Source organism: Populus nigra, chromosome 10, assembly GCF_951802175.1.
Source record: "Populus nigra chromosome 10, ddPopNigr1.1, whole genome shotgun sequence".
NCBI lineage: Eukaryota > Viridiplantae > Streptophyta > Magnoliopsida > Malpighiales > Salicaceae > Populus > Populus nigra.
In genome coordinates this window covers 13751809-13766097 of record NC_084861.1, presented here as the reverse complement: position 1 = coordinate 13766097, position 14289 = coordinate 13751809, and the positions used below count along the sequence as shown (strand labels likewise).

Below are 14289 nucleotides of genomic sequence, written 5' to 3'. Positions count from 1 at the left end.
AAAATAAAAACCTTGAAGGGAAAAAATTATCATTTTAATAAATAATATGAGTTACAGCGAAATAATAATAAAAACTTAAAGAAAAAAAAAGAAATAGTGTTTTGAGTTACAGTTTTTATTTTTTTTAACGAGTAACATCTGCAGGTCCTCGTCCATTTAAGCAGCCATTCAATACGACGTCGCTTAACACAACTTTCAGACACCGGACACCTGACACAGTGACACATGCCCCTAACTCGTCTCATCTTCAACACCAAAACCCCACCCCCTGCATGCCCAACAGTACACACTATCAGCAAAATCAGTTTCTCTAACAACACCATCGCCTTAATTTTCTATTCAATCCCACCTTTTCTTATTTTCATAAACGTTTCCATTTCTTAAAAAATTAAAAAAGAGAGAGAAATGTCGTGGCTGAGATCTGCTGTGAGCAAGGCAGTGGAAGTAGGGAACAATAACAACCTGACCCGAGCAGTTAAAACCTACGCCGACTCTGTTGTTCACCAAGCTGGTCAAGCCGTAGCTGAAGGAGCCAAAATATTGCAAGATCGTATTGTAATCTCTCTTCACTTTGATTTTTTATCTGCAATTAGGGTTTTTTATTTGACTGGATACATTTGATTCTATTTCATATATATATATATATATATATATATTTAATCAAGCTTCTGCGTAATTTAGTTAATTTATCTGTTCCGTTATGAATTTAGGGGAATAGGAATTATAAAAGTGCTAAGCAGACTGCCAAGAGATTAGAGGACGCTGCCGTCTCCTGTCGCGGCCTGGAGAGGGTTTTGTTGCTGAGAAGATGGGTGGTTGTGCTTAAACAATTCGAAAAGTTATCTGGAGGTTTTGCGGAAGATAAACAGACACCCGTTGAGCAAAATGTTGGCCCTGATGTATCATCGGGCAGTCCAAGAAATACATCACTGCCCATGGTGAGTTATTAAATTGCTGTGCACATTGAAATAATCGAACTACCGAAATTACTGGCATCTTGTGCTTGTTTTTCTAATTCTTTATTTGATGGATAGGTTCTGTATTATGATTCTGATGTTGGGGGCGAACCAATGACTTTCCGTGATGTTTTTTTCCAAAGTCAGGCTCTAGAAGGCATATCAATGTCCATGGTACGGTAACTTTATTCTGATCCAGTTTTGTAGATGTGCTTAGAAAGGTGGTCAATACTGGGAATCAATGGAAGAGGATGCTAATATCGCAATGTTTATCCTCCATTTTTAACCCACACTTTAAAAGAATAGTAAACGCTGATGGTTATGCTTTGCAAAAGTAGTTCTCAGTGAATGCTCTTAGTCTTAGGAATGCATTATGTTAGTTTTACATTTGTTAACCTAAGGCGCAGGTGTAAGCAAGTATAGGCAACGACATCATGATTCAATTAATTTTTTTCACAAACTAGAACACAGTTGAAGACATATTAATGAAAGAGCTTTAAATATGCTAAGTTGGACAGGCTTCCATGCTTTCTTTCTTGCCATTTCTGATCGTGGAGGTTAACCGCAGGTTAACATTTTTCTCTGACTCAGATTCTTGAAGCACCAAACGAGGAAGAAATTTCTTTGCTCCTGGAGGTGTTTAGGTGAGTCTTCCAGACTGCTCAATGCATAAATGCTGGTCTGAAATGCCAGCACATATATATTTTAGGGGCTTTCCAGGACCAATTTGGAATTCTTCCTGGTATAGGTCATGGAAATTACATTTAATGCTCTTAGCTTCATGGAATCATTATTACATCAGCCTTAATGTGGCAAGGAAATACACCTATTTTGTTTTGGGGTTCATATTCATCGTCTTGGATATATTTTAAATGATAGAAACTTAGTCCTTATGATCAATACATGTGATGAGCGTGAATTCTTTTTGAATCCCTTTTCATAATCTGGTTACTTGCAGGCTCTGTCTAACTGGAGGACAAGAAGTTCATAATGCAATCGTGAGCAGTATACAGGATCTGGCTTCTGCTTTTGCAAGTTACCAAGATGAAGTGTTGGTAAAGACTTAAGAATGCAGATTGATTTCTGATTTAGGCTAATTGCCATGCAAACTATAGAAAACAGGCTGATGTGTTGTGCATGCAAAAATCATGTTTAGGCGCAGAATCACTTTTGAACATGTAGTACAAAAATGATTATCTGACTGTCAAGTGATGGTTTTTTAAAAAGAAAAGGGCTATTTTTCCGTATCTTGGAAGCAGTCTGGTATAAAGTACATGTTTAGATATGCAGGAGAATTTGCTTTGACTGTTGCAGCTGCATCTAGCATTCACGCTTGGGATTTCTATTTTCATATTTTAGCTTGTATATGAAGATTGCTAGGTTGACAATTTTCCTCTCTTCTTCTGGTTTCTAGGTGAAGCGCGAAGAATTGCTCCAATTTGCACAAGATGCAATTACAGGGTTGAAAATCAATACTGATCTTGCAAGGTTATTATCATTTAGTTTTTGAACTTAGTCTGAACCTCTTTAAACTTGACATTTTTCCATCTTCTTAAGAAGATGTATAAACTGCTGACTTTTTTTCCCATGGATATAAGGTTTCAATTTGCTACCTTCAGAACTACAAATGACTATGAATGTTGTATAATACTGTCCATCCATTTTTTTTCCTTACTATGGATGTCTATACATGGAGGCATGATTTAGTTAACGGACATGCCGGCCTCTCCTTCCCCTACATTCTGATTCACAATCCTCAAGTTTGAATACAGTTCTCCATGTTGGAAGTCTCAAGTTTTAACGACTGGGAACCTGAATTGTTAGCTTGTAAACTAGTGCTAGAACTTGTGCTTCAGTTAGGATTTGTCATGCTGTCACCTGTCTAAATCATCCGCGCACACTTTTCAGTAATTTGATATGTAAGGTACTGTATGTGATATAGTTATTCATTATGAAATGAAGCTATGCAGTCAGTGGTTTGTTTATCTAGTTCTTTCTTTGCCTATTGAATCCTTTCTGTCCACAGAATAGATGCTGAAGCTAAGGTTCTGAAGAACAAACTCGATGGAAGTATGCATTCTGACAAGCCATCAATTGAAGATCAGGAAAAGGTGTCTGATGAAAAGGCCAAAGCAACTATAAAGGTGAGCTTTAGTTTGTGAATACCTCATTTTGTCGCTTTTCTATGATAGGAATATGAGCGTTGATCTCATGCGAGGAGACTGATTGCGTGGGTATTTGATTCTTCATTGGATGCATTCAATGCTAATGACTTGTACAGTGCAGATCAACTCTAGGTTTCTCTCTGAAGTATGAAATGAAACTCAAAATAGTGCAATTTATGAATTGTACATTATCAATGCACATATTATGCTGTCATGGTTATTCTGGAAAGGTGTGCATTGTGCAATAGGAAGGCAGGGAGAAGATTGCCTGGGTCTCCACTTCTTATTCTTCTAATTTGGACAACACAATGTCTATAATTAAGTTGCCAAGAAATCCGTGAACTAAAATCACTGCCTAATTAATGATTTCCTTTTTCTTCTCACTGTCTTAAAGTGTTGTGGGATGTTTAGTGTATTTGTTTATGTTTCTGGAAGCGTTAACTGGTCTGTCTAGTATTTTGTCGAGTAGAAAGCTGTTAACTAAAGATCTGACCCCTGTTTATGTAGGCACTGAAAGAAGCTCTTGCACAAATTCGAATTTGTTCCAGATTGGAAGGCCTTCTGTTGAAAAAGAAAACTTTGAGCTTGGGAGATTCGCCTGAGATTCATGCTCAAAAGGTATGCTATGCTCACGCTGTCGAATTGTTTCTTGATTGTGTTTCTGAAATCTTAGCATCATGTTTGTTTTTTCCAGCTTTTATTATCTGTTAGCTATCTCATGCTTGCCCTTCAAGTTTCTCTTTCATGTTGTCTGTCAGCATGCATATAGAGACTAGTGTCCATTTCAGAATGGATATGCATTGCTGCAGCCTGTATCCTTCATTTTTCTAAACTACAGACAGGGAGCATATTTACAAGTGCGTGTCTGGGGAAGTGAGATAATTTTCTATGCGAGACATAAAAGACATTTGCAGGCTTAAATTTTTACGCGTAAGAAGCTTTGGAAGTGAAAAACAGCAATGATAATGATAGCAGTATATGCAATGATAAGGGCTAGATACCTGGAGCATCACACAGGTTAAATGGGTTCAAATCCTGATAATGAACAATATCGCCTATCAAAAAAGAGAGAGAGAAAACATGGGCAACGATGGTAATTTAGGTACCTCAATTACAAAACTAAGGTCAATAATGGCAATAGCACTAACCGGAGGAATAACTCTAATAAGTACCTTATCTTTAAGTGAGTGATTCCCAAATGAAATCATTTTCTGTGAATTGTTTCCCGAAGCAGGTGGATGTTGCAATGTGTCGAGTCTTTGACATGCTAAATATTGATTTGAAGAAGTCTTTGCCACTTGCTGTTAGTAATTAGCATATCTACACCTCTCATTCTTGTAATCATTTCCTTTTGCGTTTTCATCATTGGATTAATTGCTTGCAATTTTTGGGAGGCCTGTTGTTTTTTCATCTTTATTCTGGATACTTTATATATGTACTATATGCATCCTTTTGTCTTATTAAAATGACACCTGTCTGCTTCACAAATTTACTTCTCCCCTTCTATTTTCTTTCTTTCTATTGTATCTTAAGTGGTGACAGATGTTTTTATTTTCTTTTGAGTCCCAACTACCAACTCTCTCTTTTTTTCATATTAGTCTGAAAAGTTCTTGTAAAAGCTGTGCCAGTTTGTCGCCAACAACATTTTGCTTATATGAGCAGGTTGACAAGTTGAAGGTGTTATTGGAATCTCTTGCTAGCTCTACATCAAAAGCTGAAAAGCGTATCTTAGATCACAGGTATGAATTCATTCTGAAGTATTATTATGCAGCCAAAATGGCTGTGCCCTTATACTCTTAAAACTTGTGGACTCCTTGCTTTCCATTTCACTGCATACCAAACTACTTCACAAGTTCTGTTGAGGTGGCTGAACTTCACCCTTCTCCACAAACTACTAAGCAGTCGTTATTCTTGCTCAAGTTATGATGACATCTTTGGAAAACACAGTCACCTTGGTTCTCTTAAAATATGTTGTCTTCTTGGTGCTTGGGAAGTTCTCTGGTAAAAAGCAAAGGTGATTGTCAAATTGTAACACCTCAAGACCAAGAAACAAGACTTACTAGGGATTCTCTTGGGAACCACTTGTTTGACTTCCAGTGTTTGAGAGTAGATATCATTGAACCCATCATTGCTTTTAGAATTTATGGTGGTTTTTGACCCCCATCCCATTCCCACATAATTCACAGATTGCAAAAAGAAGAGGCACTGAAAGTTCGTGTTGCCAAAGCTGATGAAGCAAATGAAAAGGAGAAGGTAACGTGCTTCAGTAACAATGCCTTCGTTCTACTAAGTTATTATTAGATCTCAAGGTAAAGGTAAAGTGATTATTTTCTCATTCTTTTGGGGTTTGGAATGCAGATTATTGCCATCACATCATGGGTTATCTTAAAAGCTGCTTTAGTTTTTCCTTGTTTTATGTAATGCTTTAAACATTTGTATGCTTGTATAAATAGCTATGTCAAGCCTTCTTTTGATAGTGCTATCTTATGTTGTGATGGTCTGCATGGTTGTGATTTATATTTTCACTCTATATGTGGAGATTTTCTTTTTAGGATTGCCTGCTTCTTGTCCATATATATTGTGAGATTATTGACTGCCCAGTTTAATTGGCTTATCAAGAGTTCTTGTTTGTTAGTTCATATTGTGTTTAGCATTGCATGGTTACGTATCAGTTAGTAATTCATCTAAAGCAAACACCATGTGAAACTTGTGGTTATAGTGGGTGTAAATTTATCCATGATCTGTGTTCTCTGAAGCTTTGGGATATGTGTAGAAAGTAGGAATGCTAGCATGCTTCTAACATGCAGCTAATGTATTTGATTTGATGGAAATTTTGATTTTTTTCTTTGATTCCCTTCCAGGAAATAGTAGCTGAGATATCAGTACTTGAAAAACAAAGAGATGAACTTGAAGCTGAATTGAAAAAGGTTTAACTTCTCTATCTCATTTCCTTTTGCTCTTATAAAACATGTATTTTCATAATTTTGAACTTAAGTTTGGATTTTTGAGCTGGAAGTATGAGATTATATTTACAACTGATTATCTGAATCTTTTTAGTTCACGCTTTCTTTTCTTGTTCCCCATTCATTTGCCCTTTATTGATCACAAGCATTCAAAGACTGTCCTCACCTTATAGGTTAATATCTCCTTAGCTGCTGCAAATGCGCGCCTTCGCAATGCCAGAGAAGAGAGGGATCAGTTTGTTGAAGCTAACAGCCAGATTGTTGAGCATTTGAAAACAAAGGTTTGGATTTTCTCTTCTGGTTTCTTTCTACCTAATTAGGTGCCAAAATAATTGCATAATTTATGGTCTTCGGTACTCAATATTCAACCATGTGATACATCTTTTTCTATGAGTATATAGGAAGATGAGGTGTCAAAATCAATTGCTGCATGCAAAGTAGAAGCAGATATTCTCACTACATGGCTCAATTTTCTGGAAGATACCTGGGTTCTCCAGCGATCTTACAGTGAAGCTAAGGAGAAGCAGGTCAAGTATGTACATCATTGTGGTTTGCATTTTCCTATGACTAGTTGTTTTTCTGTACGATGATCTTGTAATTTCTAATATTGAAAATTGTATTATCCATCTTCTTACCTATTTCCTACATAATTGCTACTTGTTATTTCACTTTCAAGTGATGAACTGGAGACACACGTGGACTATTTTGTGAAGTTGGCTATTCATCTTCTCTCTGAATACAAGGTAAATTTATATTCTTTTTGAAGAATGTCCACAAACTTAACTTATGGCTGTGACTCTCTCTCTCTCTCTCTCTCTCTCTCGCACACACACACAGAGAGAGAGAGAGAGAGACATGCTCTTCTGTGTTGTGATTGAACTTGTGTGTTTTATGCAGAAAGAGTTGGAGCCTTCTATCATCTGTATAGAGAAATTTGTGGAAAGCCTAAAGAATTTAAGTGGAGGGTAATGTAATTTGCTTCACTAATAGGTTTCTGATTGTTTGTTATCCCATTTGTTCATTTATTTTTGACAATGCAGGTTAGAGATAGCATCTAGTGCGGGGAATGAAGATTCTAAAGAATTAAACCCAAGGAAAAATCTTGAGAAGGAATATTTGGATTGTGAAGCAAAGGTATGGAAGTGCTTCCTTAATGCTTCTCATTTCAAATATGCACATGACTGATTTATTCACAGTATTCTGCTTTACCATGTGTAAAATGCTATATTGCTGTTAAATCCCCTTTTGGTAGATGATTTTCCTAACATGGGGTTACTTTAATCGTAAGTATTAGTAATTTTGCCAACTTTTGGATGAAAGAGTCATGAATGAGGTGGGTTTGCATAAATAATTCTTGTTGGCTCATGCTTATAATTTATGATCAGAATCAAATGGCTATCCACATCAACTGTTTAATTTTGTGCTATCAACATAACTTCTTGTAAAAACCTCTCTTTCAGTAAGAGTTGAGCAGAAAACTCTAATGCAGTTTCCTTTGAAGAATATTTTGGCACTTCCATAATTTCTTGTATTGCTGGTTTCAAGTTTCTTTCTCACTATTTTCCAAGTTTTTACTCTATTCTATTTTCTTCTCTGTACCTTTTGAATTTGAACCCATTTGTTTTATATGTGCCTTGCAATTTGTTGAACTTGAAAAGTTGCATAAAGGTGCTAAATAGCTGCACCTGTTGAGGCATGCCTTATTGTGTTCCTGCACGTACATAGCTGGTAAAAGCATTGCAAGCATAGATTGATATCTTAGTTTGGCTGTCTTGTTCCAGATTATAACCACTTTCAGTGTGGTGGACAACATAAGAGAGCAGTTTTATGCTCAAAAAGGGGCAAGTTCTAGGTGGGATTTTGGTTCTGTCCTTGAATTCTTCATCAGTTATTTACATGCTATAATGTTATTCCACTGTGGTAAACATTGCCTGAAAAATGTCATTCCTGGCCTCCTCTATCCAGGAAAGATGATACCTCGGTTAAAGAGCTATTTGATGATATTGAAAAGTTGAGAGTGGAATTCGAGTCAATTGAGAGACCAAATCTAGAACTGGAGGCTCCAACCCCCAAGGCTGATAATTCTTCTGAGAAGGCACTGGGAAGTCCATCTCATACCTCATCACAGAACGTGACTACCCTTAAATCCAATATCGATAAGCATCCCACGGAACCTGCAGTGGAGGCAGATGAGGTGCTCGACCCTGCCGCAGAACTTGCAAAGTTAGAGTCAGAGTTTGGGAAAGATGCTCGAGACTACTCAACGGAGGAGATTGGTGACTGGGAGTTTGATGAGCTTGAAAGGGAATTTAGATCCGGTGATACAGCAACGAAAAACTAGCTCTTTGAACATGCCATACCTGTAGTGAAATTCTATTCATGCAAGCCTGTGTCTTGATGACATGCATCTATATCCAAAAGCTGGATCTTAGATCATAAGCTTTTCCGTGTAACTAATATTTTCCACTGGAAAAAGTTTCAATTTGTTAATTCTTCTGTAAATTCTCAAAGTTGTAAAATGTGACTGATGAAACAAACGAATGGAAGTCTTTGTTTGCTTGTAAAAGTCTGAACCTCACTCGGATCAACTATTCACTTGTAGTAGACGTGCGCGTTTATGCGAGGTGGTCAAGGGCACTCCACAACTTTGTGTACTATTCACGGTATCCTTTTTCCATGAACATCCTAGTTTTGACTGTTATTTTTTGTTCTGAAGTTGTGATGACCATTTGATTTCGAAGGTGACCCGTCATGCATCCCCTTGCAGAGGGATGTTGGAACAAAACCAGAGTAGGTGGGGGCTTTGCTATCTTCTTGATTCGAATTTATGGAAAGTTGAAAAGATTGTTTCAGGTATTGCCAAAAGGTTTCCTAATCTAGGAGGCGGAATTTGTTGTCTTTGGAGTTTGGAGAGCACCATCATCGTGTTGGGTTTTGAACACACGAGTACAGAAGCTAGTGGATTGCAAGCCCCTCCACCTATTATCTCTTGTAAAGGTCGTCACTAAAACTACCAATGCACTGTTTATTTTTGCAGTACAGAAGCATATTCGAAAAAAATGATTTTTTTAAAATTATATATATTTTTTATATTTTTAAATTATTTAATGGGTTAATGTTAAAAATAAATTTTAAAAAATAAAAATATTATTTTAATTTATTTTTTTAAAAAATATTTTAATAACGAACGTAACCTGAAACTAAAACCTAAAACAACTACTAAAACTGTTGCAATTCCTACTTTCGTTTGTCCTGGTAGGACACCCGGCGAATGGAACCCATTCGATCGAAAACAGAGAGGTTCTGCATGTCAATTGTTGAACAAAGAAACTTTGTATTTTTTTTTTAATTAATATGAGTGTTCGGGTAGTTTATATATATTTTAATTAATCTTATAAATTTTAAAATTAATAATTATATAGCTCTCTAACTGTCATGAGATAATTTAAACTTAAAATTACTGGGAAAAAAAACTTAAAATTTAACTGGTTATCCCATTAAAAAAATTAGCATTCTGATTTTCCAGGTATCTATAGCTATCCTTTGCTTGTACTTTTTGTGTCCCTGCAGAATCCAAGTTCATTATTCAAGAGAAAAAAGACCCTTGGGCTTGAATTAATTCGCAAGAACTCCTATATCGAATTAAGAAGGAAGTTTAATTACACCCGAACCAAATCTTAAGGATTAGACAACATGATATATTTGTGAGAATATGTGTGTAAACTCCCTTGAATTGTTTTTGGGACAAAGTACAACATTCATTACCATTCAGAATTTAAAAATGACACGAAGTGCATATTCTCGCGCCTGTTATTCTCTCAATTGACGGGACCGTACAGCCTTTCTTGATTTCCCTTCCAAGGACAGACATTGTCGCTATTTCTACATATTTTGGCAAAAAATAAAAATAAAAATACAAACAAACACGACAGCAAAACAACACAGAAATTGTTCCTTTTTAGAGTTTTAAAGTCAGCACAAACATGAGTTACGAACCCTTGAATCTTGCTGTTGTATACAATCGATCTAAGTTGAAATGGAGAAGGGTTTATCAATTATTCAACAAACGCATCGTGTGCATATATATATACATATATGTCAGCATTATTATTGGATTCGCATAGGCTAACAGCTTGCTCATGACAATACACATGATGGTACCTTGAACATAGCTAAAAAGACTAGAAACAGCTTCTAAGATACAGTAGTTAGATGTGTTTTTCTATGCTTGTTTCAAAACATAACAGCTAATTAACCTATATATAACAAACTGTTTTCGAGTTCTTGAATGATGAGAAAAAAATAAAAAGGATAGAAAAAAATAAAGATCTTGATTGTGGGGAGTGTGTTAAAAGGAAAGACAAACAAAAGTCTCGAGCTTTGCAGGCATTCCATCCATAATTCCCTTCTCTCCACCATCAAATGTCGGATCACATGTTGTTTTCTTGGTGAGGTCAACAACTCTTTCTCTTAAAATCTTCTAATCAAATGTAACCAAAGAAACTAGGGAATGTTGATTGATGGCCATAAGAATCATGAAAAAGAAGAGAACACAAAAGTTGCACAAAGTATCGATCAATTATACAAGAAAGAAACAAAGTGAAAAGACAAACCCAGGAATCAAGTAAAAGTAGTGAAACCAGGTAAAGTATAAAGTGATTCTTTAGCTCGAAGTATTATAATAAGAAAGGATTTTGTTTTTTATAAGCTGGTTTGGTTAGTTGTGGGGCACAGTAAAGGAAGAGAAACCAATGAATTATTGTATGATGAAGACATGAGCTGCTTTTGGATCCGAGTTTAGTTGAAAAGAGCTTTGGTCAGTGTTCCAGAAGATAACAGAAATATCTAATATAATTTCCATGAGCATGCTTTTAAGTTTTGAGTAATTGAATCATTAACAAATAGAAAATGCCATCAGGATGTGGGGATTCTATCCCTTGACTCCCCAATTAGGCATGCCAACTATTTAATTCACTTGCATCTTCTTAATTTCTTGTATTTGTTTTTGCTTCTGTGGTTATAGTTTAATTTGTTTAGCTGATTGAATCAGCAACATTATTAATTAAGCTTACTAATGTGAAATCCATGACATTTTTCTTTGAAAAAACAGAGTAAACAAGAGAGGGAGGAGGAGGAGTAGAGTTAGATCAACTGTTCATTCAAACACCGTTCGATCCAGCCATAAAAAATTGAGAATTAATCAGTCAAGACCCCTTTGAGCTGTAAGTCTTAAATCTCAGTTCCTTTGGGTCACTGAATTAGCTTTGTCCCAATTTTTTTTTTTTTTATACGGCACTTTTTCAAGAAGAAATGGATGGAAAAAGATTTTGAAAAATAACACCGACTGACAGATTGCGCGGTTAGAATCAGTGCATTTAACTGGCTGCGCTGTTAGGACCAGTCAAAGAAAAGACAAGGAAGGCACATAGGTCGAAGACAATCAATATAGCATGAATCATTTACCTGAAAATCACCAGTTAGAAAGAATTACATGAACGTTAGGGCAAAAACCAATATTGAAAAGACTGTCGTCGTGTTAATGCATGTATTCAGATCAGTACACGAGTTTGACACCCTCCTTTCATTAGCTCTACTTTTTTAAAAGAAGAAAAAACGATTTATTTCTTCCTTATAAAGCTAAATGTATAAAAAGATACAAGTTTTAACCATATGGAATACCTGCACCGCCATAAAAGAGGCTAACACGAGCAGGATTTATCTCAAGTTCAGAAAAGCGAACCCTATCCTTCGAGTTAGTGCTCTACCCTTTCACAGCACTATGTTGTTGATGCTCTGAAAACTTGTATCTTTTTATTGTTTTTATTTAAACCATTCAGCGGGCCACCGGTTTGGTCTAATAGCCTCAACCTTTGTGAATCTCAGTTGAGCCTTCTGCAACCTCATTCTCAATTCTCCATAGCAGGTAATTTTGCTCTTTTGTTTTATTGCCAGACCCAACCAAAGGTGCTGTAACATCTAAAATAGTTGGGGGAAAATGAAATTAAAACTAAAAAAATAACTATTGATTTAATCAGTCAGAAAGTTTGATGCATAATGAGCTCTTCAGCCTCATAGCGTATGTGCTGTTGTATATTAACATCAAGCAACCAATGAAGGCTAAGAAAACCCACGAATTTCATTGGATGGAAAGATCCCCCTGAAACCAAGACAATCTCGTCCAGGATCCCTAAACCATTGCCATCCAACATCATTCCCATGTAAAGATGACATTGCAGAACGATCAACCCCAGAGCCCCAGCCAACACTAGCTGCCTCTGGTTCTTCTTCAGCTTTTGATTTTCCAGAAAGGTTTCCACCAAACCGCTGCCAGCAAAAGAAGTCTTCTGCCACATTATCAATTTCAACATTAGACCTTAACCGGTATCTGCAGAATCGAAAATAAGTTAATGCTTACACTGCCACTTGAAAAGAAAAGCCCATAATTGATCCAAATAATCCACTACCGTCATTCCACAAAGCAGTGAGCATACAAGAACAATTTTTGGAAAATGCTTCTCCAAACATCAGATCAAGCCTGAGGTCATAGTAAGGTCTGTGCAAATGAGACATCCATGACTGATCCCTAAATAGCTCCTGCGTGCAAAATCCAGCCAAAAAAAATCTTTTAGGGTTCTGAGGGTGGGTGCATGTGCAAATGAGACATTCATTACTGATACCTGCATGGCTCCAAAATCCCACCCTCTCTTCTTCCTTTGCAGTTTTGAGGGTGGGGCATCAGCTACTACAATTTAGAAGAATAAATAAACAACAACCACTAGGTTTTAATTTTGAAACATCTTAGTTGATAAATCTTGTCCTTAACTTATACGGTCCACAACCTTTTGCTCTAAACCATAATGGGACTACAAATACATTTATACTAAATCATCCGCTAGCATACCGCATTTGTCAACTTTCCCAAATAAAATTCCCACGCTAAATTGATAACTATTCAAATTTATTGCAACCAAGTATGGCTATGAACATTAAATCAAACAACTGTGTAAAAATATTTCTCCTCAATCCAACATCACTATAACCCGCAAACCAAGCAAGCATGTCCGCCCCCTTCAGTTCATCTCCTACTTGCGCAAGGTTCTTTCCTTTCACCAGCTAAAAGGGCCAAATCAATTGAAATAGTATCTTACAACAATCAAACTTTCTCTAAAAACTAAAAAATCTCACAATGAAGTGTCCAAATAAGAGAAACAGATCACTTACTTTTTAAAAGTCTGCAATAGCTCATCAAGAACAGAGCTATCCACATCAGCAAACAACTCCAAATCCCCACAAGGACCTGGCCCGGACCCATCAAGCTTCTCTTCACCTCGGGGCTTTCTGTACAAAAACAAATCAGACAAGAACCTCCCTTGTGGAGTCGAAAACGCAGCGTACATAGGAGGGACAGAGACAGAAGCCAAATTCGGAGTGGGCACATACGACGTTGTCTCGCTAGGGAGTTTCACTGAATTTTTTAACATTGTGTGTTAAAAAACCTTGTAAGAACTTGATTGTGTCTGACTGTCTGGACCACTGAACCGAATTACAGAACGGGGTTTTAAGAGGGAGACAAGTGGACCTGGGCGTGTGTTTGTTTAAGACGTGGTAGTTTTTGGCGAAGATTGATTTGGAAAGACTCATTTTTTATTATTTTTTTTTGGATGCGGTGGTTGTGATGATGGGGATTGAGCTTCCATGACAACTTGAATTTGATTACTGCTAGCAAAGTGAGAAGTGGAACTCAATTATACTTGCATACCCCACGAGCTAGATGCTCGGATTGCTGACACGTGCGTTGCGGACCCAGTGAATGATGTCACGTGCTTTAAAATTGAATTTTAATGCTTCATGAATTGAATTTCTCGTTAAAATTATAATTCTCAAAAACTGTGAAATAACGAATCAAAATTTGACCCCTTTTTTTTAAGCTAACAAGCTGCACAATTTTCTTTCTAAAATCAACTTTACCAAAGGTAAACAGGGCAAAATTTCTTGTTTAAAAATGTAGTTATGTTTATTTTTTAAAATATTTTTTATATTAAAATAATATTTTTTATTTTTAAAAAATTATTTTTTAGATCAACATATTAAATAATCCAAAACATATAAAACAATTAATTTTTAACAAAAATTTAAAAAATACAATTTATACCATATTTTTAAAAATTAATATCTTATTTGTAAATGATAGAACATCCAGGAAAC

At 36.2% G+C, this 14289-nt stretch overlaps 2 protein-coding genes across 5 annotated transcripts; one reads left to right on the top strand and one right to left on the bottom strand.

The window, feature by feature from the left end:
- The first annotated feature begins 181 nt into the window (after nt 1-181).
- Nucleotides 182-8741, top strand: LOC133705725 (uncharacterized). The gene is made up of 18 exons (XM_062131090.1): nt 182-555; nt 711-938; nt 1035-1130; nt 1548-1600; nt 1915-2011; nt 2371-2444; nt 2983-3100; nt 3629-3739; nt 4784-4860; nt 5308-5374; nt 5983-6048; nt 6258-6365; nt 6486-6616; nt 6761-6827; nt 6982-7049; nt 7125-7218; nt 7866-7936; nt 8050-8741. The coding sequence occupies exons 1-18, from the start codon at nt 406-408 to the stop codon at nt 8423-8425; spliced, it is 2052 nt and encodes a 683-aa protein (XP_061987074.1). The 5' UTR covers nt 182-405; the 3' UTR covers nt 8426-8741.
- Nucleotides 8742-12085: 3344 nt separating this feature from the next.
- LOC133704995 (putative transferase At4g12130, mitochondrial) lies at nt 12086-13792 on the bottom strand. 4 transcript variants are annotated; one of them, XR_009844172.1, is made up of 3 exons: nt 13306-13792; nt 12500-12678; nt 12298-12428 (listed from the first exon to the last, which is right to left on the bottom strand). XR_009844172.1 is itself a non-coding variant. In XM_062130080.1 (2 exons), the coding sequence occupies exons 1-2, from the start codon at nt 13563-13565 to the stop codon at nt 12202-12204; spliced, it is 528 nt and encodes a 175-aa protein (XP_061986064.1). In that variant the 5' UTR covers nt 13566-13792; the 3' UTR covers nt 12086-12201. The 4 variants fall into 4 exon arrangements, 1 of the variants encoding a protein (XP_061986064.1); XR_009844174.1 differs by having other exon boundaries at nt 12340-12469; nt 12576-12678; XR_009844173.1 differs by having other exon boundaries at nt 12350-12469; nt 12549-12678.
- Nucleotides 13793-14289: the final 497 nt, after the last annotated feature.

What these genes read in the sequence shown, in the direction of transcription:
- LOC133704995 (XM_062130080.1), bottom strand. Translation starts at nt 13,565, where the DNA reads ATGTTAAAAAATTCAGTGAAACTCCCTAGCGAGACAACGTCGTATGTG. An exon ending in CTATTGCAGACTTTTAAAAA is followed by an intron (nt 12,470 to 13,305) that starts GTAAGTGATCTG and finishes TCGATTCTGCAG; the next exon opens with ATACCGGTTAAGGTCTAATG.
- LOC133705725 (XM_062131090.1), top strand. Translation starts at nt 406, where the DNA reads ATGTCGTGGCTGAGATCTGCTGTGAGCAAGGCAGTGGAAGTAGGGAAC. An exon ending in AAATATTGCAAGATCGTATT is followed by an intron (nt 556 to 710) that starts GTAATCTCTCTT and finishes TTATGAATTTAG; the next exon opens with GGGAATAGGAATTATAAAAG. An exon ending in TTGCTCCTGGAGGTGTTTAG is followed by an intron (nt 1,601 to 1,914) that starts GTGAGTCTTCCA and finishes GGTTACTTGCAG; the next exon opens with GCTCTGTCTAACTGGAGGAC.